This window comes from Nicotiana tabacum, chromosome 19 (assembly GCF_000715075.1).
Source record: "Nicotiana tabacum cultivar K326 chromosome 19, ASM71507v2, whole genome shotgun sequence".
Classification (NCBI taxonomy): Eukaryota; Viridiplantae; Streptophyta; class Magnoliopsida; order Solanales; family Solanaceae; genus Nicotiana; species Nicotiana tabacum.
Window position 1 is genome coordinate 22,090,568 of NC_134098.1, and position 12,169 is coordinate 22,102,736.

General features: G+C 38.3%; 1 protein-coding gene across 1 annotated transcript in view; it reads right to left on the bottom strand.

Annotated features, from left to right (window-relative positions):
• LOC107761247 (protein fluG-like) overlaps positions 1-12,169 on the bottom strand; it is a 53,299-nt gene that overhangs the window by 19,938 nt on the left and 21,192 nt on the right. The window contains exons 12-14 of the mRNA XM_075238995.1: positions 8,831-8,951; positions 8,382-8,434; positions 8,132-8,261 (exon numbers count right to left, since the gene is read on the bottom strand). Coding sequence (XP_075095096.1) covers positions 8,132-8,261; positions 8,382-8,434; positions 8,831-8,951 — 304 coding nt within the window. The remainder of the gene's footprint in view (positions 1-8,131; positions 8,262-8,381; positions 8,435-8,830; positions 8,952-12,169) is intronic.

A 12,169-nucleotide genomic window follows, 5' to 3' on the forward strand; every position in this document is an offset into this window, starting at 1 on the left:
ACCGGGTCTATTATTCAGGGAGATGGGGAGATTGATGAAGATGTTGCACATCGTATTGGGGTGGGATGGATGAAATGGAGACTCGCTTCCGGTGTTTTGTATGACAAGAAGGTACCACAGAAACTTAAGGGTAAGTTCTACAGAGTGGTGGTTAGACCAACGGTGTTGTATGGGGCTGAGACACTGAGTGTTAGCAAGTCAAGATCGCTCATGTCCAGAAAATAAAGGTAGCAGAGATGAGGGTGTTCGGATGGATGTGTGGGCACACGAAGTTAGATAGGATCAGAAACGAGGTTATTCGCGACAAGGTGGGTGTGACCTCTATTGAGGATAAGATGCGGGAAGCACGGCTTAAGTGGTTTGATCGTGTGATGAGGAGGAACACAAACGCCCCGATGAGGAGGTGTGAGAGGTTGACATTGGAGGATTTACGGAGAGGTAGAGGTAGGCCGAAGAAGAGGTGGGGAGAGGTGATTAGGCAAGACATGGCGTAACTTCAGCTGACCGAGGACATGACCCTTGATAGGAAGGTATGAAGATCGAGGATTAGGGTAGTAGAGTAGGTAATCTAGAGTGTTCATAACAGTAGTATTGGCACGCAGTCTCGCTTTCTGTTGGTAGTAGGTTTTTATGACTAACCGTTATTTTCTTTCATTGTTGATCACCTTACTGTCTTGTTGTTTTTATTCTGTTTTTATATGGCGTTTTGGTATTGTCTCTTCTTGTCTGGTGCTTATGCTTTCCTGAGCCGAGGGTCTATTGGAAACAACCTTTCTACCCTCACAAGGTAGGGGTAAGGCTTGCGTACACACTACTCTCCCCAGACCCCACGGTGTGAGATAATATTGGGTATGTTGTTGTTGTTGTTGTTATTGTATTAAACACAAATTTTACAATTCCAAACCAGCACTAAATGCATGAATCTCACTTTCTTACAACTCTTTGACATGGCAAGTACAACCAATAAAAAGATTACATATCAGCCAAAACAAAAAGAGACATGTCAGAAATTTGAAAAAAAAAAGACAAAAAAGGAAAATATTTCATAACCCTTCTTTTCATCATATTCTTTCCTCGCCACTAACACCGCCACTGAGGCATTGTCGGGGCTGTCACTAAGTGCCAGAAAATGCCCCTTCTCCAGCACACCCTCCCCTCATCATCTCCCACCCATGTATCATCTTCTTCCATAAAACATAAATTAAAGGATGAAATAATTCTCATGCTTCCGAAACAAAGGAATTTCAATTTGATAGCTTTTTTTTTTTGTCAGTATTTTAAAAATGAGGCAAAGGGATCCATAACAGATGTTAGCATAAACTTGTTATGTCTTTAAACTGGCCTTATCAGCACATGGGCTATTGGGGGTTGACAGTTTGTGTTATGTATTTTTGTCCCCAGTTTTTGTAAGAAGGGTCTTGCATCAACTTGAATTTTTTGACTAATCTTATGAGCAATGGGCAGATAAAAGTAAGGATAAAAAAAATGGGGATGGTGTTTTGCCGGTCAGTGTCGCCTTCAAAAGCTGGTGACCTATTGGTGGTATTCATCAAGTAGCACACAGAAATCATGCAAAGGATTTATTTCGTAGTTTTCGACGGAGATACAGATTCCAAACCTGATTTCATTCTTTTAAAGAGCTGAAGGGATCGAGTAGCTCTAATCCATTTTCTCTGGCACAAAAATTGTTCAAGGAAGAACCTTTCTTTTCAGTTCTTTCTTCAACAAAAGAGAAAATAACAAGTCACAATTCACCTACTCTATTTCACTATTATTTCTCAGTTCATAGCAGTAGTGTAGTAGATGACTAGTGAGTAGTCATGAAGGGGAAGATGATGATGGAGGGGTTCTGTTGAAGAAATTAGGGAAGAGAGAGAAAAACAATTGAGTGATTCACACGCGTAGTGGCAAGTGAGAATCGCCCCTTATGCCACATTTGTATGAGGTGCTTAATAGACACATTTATTACATAGGTTAGGTGTCTAATAAGTTGCTGCCTCAGTTGAGGTGTCTAAATAAAAATTCATGATGGGTTGCCTGTGTATTTGGGCCAAAGAATAATCTCGTAAGGTCCCTCATACATAAAGAGGAAAAACAATTGAGATGATGATGGAGGGGATCGTTTGAGGAAATTAGGGAAGAGAGAGAGAAAAATAATTGAGTGATTCACGCACGTAGTGGCAAGTGAGAATCACCCCTTGTGCCACATTTGTATGAGGTACTTAATAGACACATTTAATACATAGGTTAGGTGTCTATACCGATGGCATCCTTATTGTCACAGTACAAGGAAAGTTTTCCTTTTTCAGATAGTCTCAATTCCTGTAGTAGCTTTTGTAGCCAAAGTAGTTCGCTAACACCCTGGGCCATAGCTCTATATTCTGCCTCCGCACTTGATCTAGCAACTATACTTTGCTTCTTGTTTCTCCAAGTAACCAAGTTTCCTCCAACGAGCGTACAGTAACCGGATGTTGATCTTCTGTCATCTATAGATCTAGCCCAATCCGCGCCTGTAAAGGCTTCTATTTGGAGGTGATCATATTTGGAGAAAAGTAGACCTTTCCCTGGAGCAGACTTCAGATACAGCAAAATGTGAAAGACATCTTGCATATGAGGATTTGGGGATCATGCATGAACTGACTCACCAAGCTAACTGAATAGGCTATGGTTGGTCTAGTGTGGGAGAGATAAATGAGTCTTCCGACCAACCTCTGATATCGCTCCTTATCAATTGATTCTCCAACTCCACTTTGTAACTTGTGATTGCTTTCAATTGGCGATTCTGCGGGTCTGCAGCCTGTCATACCGGTTTCTTTCAAGAGATCCATAATATACTTCCTTTGAGAAATAAAGATTCCTCTTTTGGATCTAGCAACCTCAATTCCCAAGAAGTACTACAATTTTCCTAGATCCTTATCTTAAATTCATGTGCCAACAACTTCTTCAATCGGGTCATCTCCTCTTTGTCATCTCTTGTCATAACTATGTCATCAACATAAACTATGAGATGAGTGAATTTACCCGTTTGATGTCTTATGAAGAGGGTGTGATCAGCATTGTTTTGTTGGTAACCGAAGGAGATCATTGCTTTGTTGAATCTATCAAACCAAGCTCCGGGTGTTTGCTTCAGTATATATAAGGCTTTCTTCAATCTGCATAGCTTTCCTTGACTCTGTGCAGTATCAAATCCAGGAGGAATCTCCATATACACCTCTTCTTCTAAGTCTCCGTGAAGAAATGTATTCTTTACATCAAACTGTTGCAAGTCCGAATCAAGATTAGCTGCACAAGATAAAAGAATTTTAATAGTGTTCATCTTAGCAACAGGAGCAAATGTCTCTTGATAATCCACTCCATAAGTCTGAGTGAATCCCTAAGCCACCAATCTTGCTTTAAATCTTTCAATTGAGCCATCAGCTTTGTGCTTCACCGTGAAGACCCATTTGCAGCCAACCAACTTCTTGTTTGGTGGTGAAGTGACAAGTTCCCAAGTCTTATTTTTTTATAAGTCCTTCATTTCTTCAATCATAACTTGCTTCCATTTAGGATCTGCAAAAGCTTTCCTCCAATTCTGGGGAATAGACACAGAAGAAATATACAAGGCAAAGGCTCTATAGGAAGGAGACAGAATTGTAGGAGACAAAGTTAGATAAAGGATGTTTGGTGGTGCAAGATCTGACTCGTTTTCTGTGAGCAATAGGCACATCTAACTCATTAGGAAATGCAGATAACTCACCAGTAGAAGAAGGTTCAGCTTCGCTAGATTGCATGATGGCTTCTTCTGCTTTATTTCTCCTTGAGTAAGTTTTCAAATCAGGCCTATCCAAACGCCCAATAGTCTCCCCCTGAATTCTTTCTCCAATTTCACTTTCCCCTATGAAAGTGTCATCAAGAAGTCCAGTAATGGAACTAGGTAGATTCACCTCTTCCTCCTTACTGCTCTCCTCCTGAAGAGGTGATGAGGTAATACTGAAATAGGGCTCAGATTCTTGAAAGGTAACATTCATGCTAACAAAAGATCTCCTAGAGGGAGGATGATAACATTTGTAACCTTTATGTGTCGGAGAATACCCAAGGAAAATAAACTTTATAGCTCTAGGATCAAGTTTCCTAGAATTTCTAGTGTGGACAAAGCAAACACACCCAAAGACCTTTAGAGCAACAATATATTCATTCTTACCCTTTAATGTTTCCAGATGACTTTGAAAATTGAAGGGTTTAAGTGGCATTCTGTTAATAAGATAGGCAGCCGCTAGAATAGCATCCCCCAGTAAGGTTTTGGTAGATACATAGTGAGCATAAGAGATCTTGCTACTTCTAACAGATGCCTATTTTTCTTTCAGTGGCCCCATTTTGTGCACTAGTGTAAGGATAACTAGTCTGATGGACTATCCCATTGGACTTCAAATAAGCACCAAATCTTTTATCCATGTATTCGCTGCCATTGTCAGTTCTCAAAATTTTTATTTTGGCATCAACCAGAGTACAAATCATCTTATGAAATGACTGAAAACAAGAGAAAACTTCACTTTTGGCTTTTAACAAATATACCCAAGTCATCCTAGTGCAACAATCAATGAAAGTAACAAACTATCGATTATCAGACAAAGAAACAGTTTGGGTAGGACCCCATAAATCATAATGAATAGTCATTAATGGAGTTGTGCTTCTATTATTACTCACAGGATAATAGTTTCTAGTATGCTTGGCATATTCACACGCATCACAGAACAAAGATTCAAATCGAGTCCTTGAAAATAAATCGGGATATAGATTCTTCAAAACAAAGAATGATGGATGTCCTAACCGTCTATGCCGCTGTATTATTTCTTGGTTGACATCCTTACGCTGTATTATTTCTTGGTTGACATTCTTACTTTCCCCAAAAAAGACTTGACTAGAGTTTTGAATTCCATCTAATATATACAAGTCAACACGTAATCTACAACTGCCAATCCTTTTCCCTAAAAAACACAATGATCGGGAAAGAACTGAATTTTACAGTTTAGAGCTTTGGTGATGGCACTAACAGATAAAAGATTGACAGGGAACTAAGGGAAATGAGCACAAATGATAGTTTAATATTAGGAGTACAAATGACAGAACATGTTCGAGAGATAGGTGTTAAAAAACCATTGGTTATTTTAACATTATCTACTTTGGGGCACGAAGAATAGTTTTGAATGCCTTTAGAAGAGCCTATCATGTGTCTATTTGCACTAGAATCAACAATCCAAGAATTAAGATGAGCAACAAAGGCAGTACATGATTACACATGATTGGATATGGAAACATTGGCGGAGTCAAGTTTGGCTAGGAGGCGACGGAGAAGCTGAATTTTATCCGAAGACAAGATTTCTCCAGAAACCGTCTCCTTGAATGTCTACATATTTCTGTCTTGCCCAATCAGAAGGAAATCTGAAGAAAATTGCTCAAAAATAATCTGCCTCGCTGGAAACCAAATCTGTCTCGAGCGAACCTTAGCTCCGGTGAACAGAAAAATCAAAACTGGTAGGGATAGGCTCGGAATGTTCCAGCGACCCTAATAAAAAAGAAAATTTCAAAAACAAAACTAACCAGAAGGAGTTTGTGTTGCGAAAAGCCACCAAGAAAGAGAAAAACTCGACCTCTTTGATAAAAACGGAACCCTAGTACTGCGAGAGAGATCACTCACCTCAAAAAGGCAGCAATGGCTCTGATACCATGTAGATTTTGAGAAGAAGAAAAGGCTTCTTGTATTTCTGTGTGTGTTTACATCCCATGGGCAAGGAAATTTATACAAAGCTCCTAATGCTAATTAAGGAAAATAAAATAAATCTATACAATCATTCCAGCTACCAAATCAAATCAAATCAAATCAAAATAAAATCAGAACTCCTAAATATAATCAAATCTCCTGAAATCATGTTAATCAACACTCCTAAACCAAATCTCCTTAAATCATGCTAATCAACACTAAGTTTAAAAAAGAAAGAGAGAAAGAGTTTTGAGACTTGTAGTCTTAAATATGCTACTCACTTTGTCTAATTTATAATATGCGGTTCGGATTTCGAGAGTCAAATAAGTTTTTCTTTAACCGCGATCTTTTCATATGCTTTTTAAATATTTTGAATTGTTAGTACTTTTTATGTAGTTTCCAAATATGTAAAATTTATCTCAAAAAACTTAAAGATTCTATGTCTGAATTTGCGGGCAAAATTAAGACGTTTGAATCTTGAAATTCAAACTGAATTACATAAATTAGGATGTAGCGAGAACAACATTTGTAGGGCTATAACATGTTGAAAATCTGTATGGCTACAATATTTATGAAAATTGCAGTCTTAAACTTATCATAATATTGTTGTCGCTATAAAAATTTGTCATCAAGTGTAAAATGAGAAGCTTCAATTAAATTATTTTTAAACTTAGGTTTTAACAAACTACTAAAAAGAAATAGGGTTCTAATTAACGTTGGTTTAGGACCAGAGTGAGTACTAATTAACGTTGTTGCATCAAATCCTTAATTGAGTTATACTCATAGTGATCATTTGGTTCACCAACAAGTTATACTGGGGCTATAATGTGGAGATTCTAGTACAAAATTAAATAATAATGGGATTATTTAGTGGATATAAGTTTTTGATAGATGGTTGGTTTATTGAACTAACAATGGGATATACAAAATTACCAAAAAAAAAAAACATTGGGGTATACAACATATAATATAAAACATGTGTTTTGTTTTACACGATATAAACTTGGATAAATTTGATCTTCAACTTTAACCTTCGCCTTCTTAAAAGACTTTGGGAAAGGAAATTTAGAAGAGCATATTTGATATTTGGTCATTTTATCCAGGTCAGCTAATCTGGGATTGTTGTCCCACATTGAATGTGATAAAAACATAATACCAAAGCCGTGATTTACTTGAATTGAGCTTAAATAAAGAAGGATCAAAATTTTAATTAAATCAAACACTACGATAACACATTTTATCTCAGCATTGTTATCCTTATCTTAATTCACATTTTATATCAGGATTGTTATCCATATCCTAATTCCAAACAATTCTTTAAACAATCGTCAGTTATCTAAGGGAATGGGGAGATTGATGAGAATGTCAAACACCGTATAGGGGCAGGGTGGATGAAATGGGGCAGGGTGGATGAAATGGAGGTTAGCATCCGGCGTCTTGTGTGATAAGAATGTGCCACCAAAACTTAAAGGTAAATTCTACAAAGCGGTGGTTAGACCGACTATGTTGTATGGTGCAGAGTGCTGGCCAGTCAAGAACTCCCATATCCAGAAGATGAACTTAGCTGAAATGAGGATGTTGAGATGGATGTGCGGGCACACTGGTTGGATAAAGTTAGGAATGAGAATATTCAGGCGAAGGTGGGTGTGGCCTCCATAGAGGACAAGATGCGAGAAGCGAGGCTAAGATGGTTCGGGCAAGTGAAGAGAAGAAGCCTAGATGCCCAGTAAGGAGGTTTGGACAGTTGGCTTTGGCGGGATTGAGAAGAGGTAAAGAACGACCTAAAAAGTATTGGGGAGGGGTGATCAGGCAGGACATGGCGCGACTTCAACTTACTGAGAACAAGGCCCTTGATAGCAGGGTGTGGAGGACGAGAATTAGAATAAAAGGGTAGTAGGTAGTCGGGCATTTTTCTGATCCATATTGGGTTGTTTAGGGCTAGTTTGTTAATATCTTGTCACGATTCTTAGATTGCTAGTATTATGGTTGTTTCCTTACTATCTTCCTCTTCGGTTTTCTCGGATCTTGTCGTGGTTACTGCTTGTTGCTATGGCTAGTGTTATTGCTTTCTTCCATCTATTTTTCTGGTTCTTACATCGTTGTTATCATTTTTCTGGCTTTTACTGTTGATATTTGATTGTTTTCTATTCTTCCTCTCGAGTCGATGGTCTTTCGGAAACAACCTCTCTACCTCCACAGGGTAGGGGTAAGATGTGCATACACACTACCTTTTCCATACCCCACTTGTGGGATTTCACTGGGTTTGATTGATTGATTGATCTTCAAATGATAGTCAATTATCCATGCAACTTAAAAGAGAATGCACTCTAAAATTTCCTAATAGCTGCAGTACTCTCTGCAAAATAGCCAACATTCAAGGAAATGGACACTAACCTGTTCGACTATAATGTTCAAGCACTGCAAAGAAGCGACAGCCTCTTCAAGCACTGATGATGCAATATCTATTGCTGCTGTAGAGCAGTAAGAGGTCCTGTCAATTGCAACCCATGTTTCTTTTTCATACCTGTACAATTTTATTTTTTCTTTTTTGTGTTATAAATTACAGATTAGAAACTCCAAACACAGATATATCATTGAAGAGAAACTCCAAATATAAAATATCAGGGAAACTTTCCTGACATACTTTAACACTCTCTTCAAAAGGTGAAATTCAACTTCAATGCCTATATTCATGACATGAATATATAGATAAGAATAAGATAAATAATATCTTTCAACTCTTGTTCATGGCTCAATAGGAATTGTAAGGTAACATCTAGCTCAGTAAGTGTTTGCTATATGTCCTATGCCTTTGGGAATAATCCAAACAGCTATGAGATCATTCGCCTTCGTGAGACTTTGCCGGCAGCCACATCATGAGGCTGCCATCATAAGGCAATGAAGGTGCATAGGGATGATTATATAGCCAAGGCATAGAGACAACACTACTTTAGCTTTTGCCCCCCTTACTTGTACTCTTCCTTTGTGGTTTTTTTTCTTTTTATAATTAATAAAATAGCTACTAGGCAGCCCGCCTAGTAGTATAATTTGCTTTAAAAAAAACCTCTTGAGCAATAGACATTAATAACATACCAAGCCGAATTCGTCTTCTAACATCTTAGAGAATCTACGAAGCACATCTCTTGGACAATATTGCCATGCTTTACCAGGTTCAGTTAACATGTCAACCAAGACCATTTCCTGGTTTCTTGCCCTGGACCAAAGGGTGCACACAAACGTGATTGCAAATATGTGAAATCTGGAAACGACAAAATTGTTTAAAGTTACACAGAAACTTGATGACCTAAATGAACAGTCGCCACACCAAGGTCCATAATCATAGACAAAATAGAACAATGAAAGAGTTGGACATCAGAGAGTATTCAACTTTAAACTACTCAACTACAAAATAATTTAGTTTGATGCTATTTTCTGTCCGCCCTGCAAGTCGTCAAGAATGAGATTTCACAAGATTAACAATGGACGTTTCTAAGTTGTAATGTTTAGCTGAAAGAGTAAATTAGAGAACCTGAGGAAATTTGGGAATCCGGAACCAGCTCAGTTGATTGTATTGAACCTTGTTCAAAAGGTTTCATATATACCCATGTGTCCAGAAAATGGCAAGTAATAAAAGAACCTCTAAGTGATTATAACCTTCAACTGATGTAACCCGTAATATTCATTTAATTAACGGGAAAAAAATCACCTAACTAACTTGAGACATTATCATTTATTCTTCAATGCTCCCTATATCTGGGGAGAGAGACCAAGTTGATCGCTTCCAGCATGTAAAAAGAACTTCATGCTGGACCATTCCCAGTGCCTTTGTTAGTAAATCTACCTGTTTCAACTTAGAAGTATTTGCTCAGTCCTGACTACTCATTGATAATTTGTTTTCAGTATAAAACGATAATCAATCTCTATATGTTTTGTTTGTTCATGAACTATAGGATTTGCAACTATCTCAATTGCAGCTTTACTATCACAGTGTAAGGTTACAGGAAGTCGCATATCGGCATTAACTCCTTAAGAAAGCCAACTAACAAATCTGGGCTTGCCTACGACTAGGAAAGATAGAGATTGCATCTTTGTGGTTATTGATAGATTTTCCATGATGGCTAATTATATAACTTGTCATAAGAGTGATGATGCTTCTCGTGTTGCTACTATATTTGTTGATCATGTGCTTAAATTGTATGGAATCCTCAAAGCCAGCCTCGACCCCAAAGGTTATACTCAGATATTTGGACTTGATTACAGTGATACTTTCTCTCCCGTGGCTAAAATGGCATATGTCCGCCTTTTTCTATCCATGATTGTTGTTCGCCATTGGCCTCTCTATCAGTTGGATATTAAGAATCATTTTCTCCACAGTAACCTTGAGGATGAAGTTTATATGTAGCAACCACCTGATGTTGTTGCTCAGGGGAGTCTAGTGGCCTTGTATGTCGGTTGCACCGGTCACTCTATGGTTTGAAATAATCATCTCGAGCATGGTTTGGTAAGTTTAGCACAGTTGTTCAGGAGTTTGGCATGATGCATGGTGAAGCTGATCATTCAGTATTTTATCAACATTCTGCATAAAATTTGTGAATATATTTGGTGGTGTATATTGATGATATAGCTATTACCGGGAATGATCAGGATGGTATTACTAGTTTGAAGCAACGTCTCTTTCAGCACTTCCAGACCAAGGATCTGGGCAGATTGAAGTAATTTCTAGGTACTGAGGTCGCTCAATCTAGCTCTGGTAGTGTTATTTCACAGCAGAAGTATGCTTAGACATTTTTGAGAAGACAGAAGTGACAGGTTGTAGACCCACTGACACTCTTATGGATCTGAATGCTAAATTTCTGCAAGGACAGAGGGAGCCTCTTAGCAATCCTGCAAGATATAGGCGACTCGTTGGTAAGTTGAGTTACCTCATAGTGACCAGACCTGATATTTCCTTTCCTGTGAATGTTGTAAGTCAGTTTATGGATTTTCCCTGAGATAGTCATTGGGATGCAGTTGTCCGAATTCTTCTATATATAAAATCAGCACCAGGCAAAGGACTATTGTTCGAGGATCGAGGTCATGAGCAGATTGTGGGGTACACAGATGCTGATTTGGCAGGATCGCCTTTTAATAAACGTTCTACGTCTGGATATTGTGTATTATTAGGACCACAAAGGACTAATGTTCAAGGATCGAGGTTATTCAAGAAGTACTTTCTTTTTAGTGAAATATCGTTCTGAGTTATTTTCTATATTCCAGAATTCTTATACTGAAATAAAAAATCAATTTATTGTTTCTATTTGCACATTTCGTAATAGTAATGCCTTAGAATACTTATCCTTGCAGTTTCAGTAGTTTGTGACTTCTCAAGGAATTATTCCTCAGACATCTTGTCCATATAATTTTCAGCAAAATAGGGTAGCACAGAAAAAGAATAGGCACCTCATTGAGATTGCTCACACACTTCTTATTCAGTCCCATGTTTCGTTGCGTTTTTTGGGCGATGCAGTTCTCACAGCTTATTATTTGATTAAACGGATGCCTTCATCTTCCATCGAGAATCAGATTCCACATTCAATATTGTTCCCTAAGTCACCCTTATAGTTTCTTCCTCCTCGTGTTTTGGAGAGCACATATTTTGTTCATAACTTAGCTCCTAGAAAGATATTAGCACCTCGTGCTCTCAAGTATGTCTTCCTTGGTTATTCTCGGGTTCAAAAGGGACATTGTTGTTACTCACCTGATCTTCTTATGTCAACTGATGTCACATTGTTTGAGTCTTGATCTTACTTTAATTCTTTTGATCGTCTTGATATATTTGAGGTCTTACCAACACCTACTTTTGAGGAGACTACTACTGCTCCTCCTACATCCCCGGCCACGGGACCATCACTCTTGACTTATCATCGTTGTCCACGTCTAGCGTCAGGCCCGGATGATTCAGGTCCTACATCAGATTCTGCACCTATTGCGTACTTGTCTTCTCCTAGTCCATCGATTACACTTCGGAAAGGTATACGATCCACACTTAATCCTAATCATTATTAAGTCGGTTTAAGTTATTATCATCTGTCATCATCCCATTAAACTTTTGTACATGTTTGTCCTTTGTTTTTGTAGCTTTTCATCCAAAAGTCTACATGTGAAGCACTATATCTCATCCAGGATGACAATGGGCAATGACCGATGAGATGTCTGCTTTGCATGCGAGTGGTACTTGGGAGCTCACCCCTCTTCCTTGAGGTAAGTCTAATGTTGGTTGTTGCTAGGTTCATGCAGTCAAATTTGGCCCGGATGACCAAATTGATCAGCTTAAGTCATGCCTTGCTGCCAAAGGGTATACTCAGATATTTGGATTTGATTACAATGATATTTTCTCTCATGTGGCTAAAATAGCATACGTCCGCCTTTTCTATTCATGGTTGTTCGTCATTG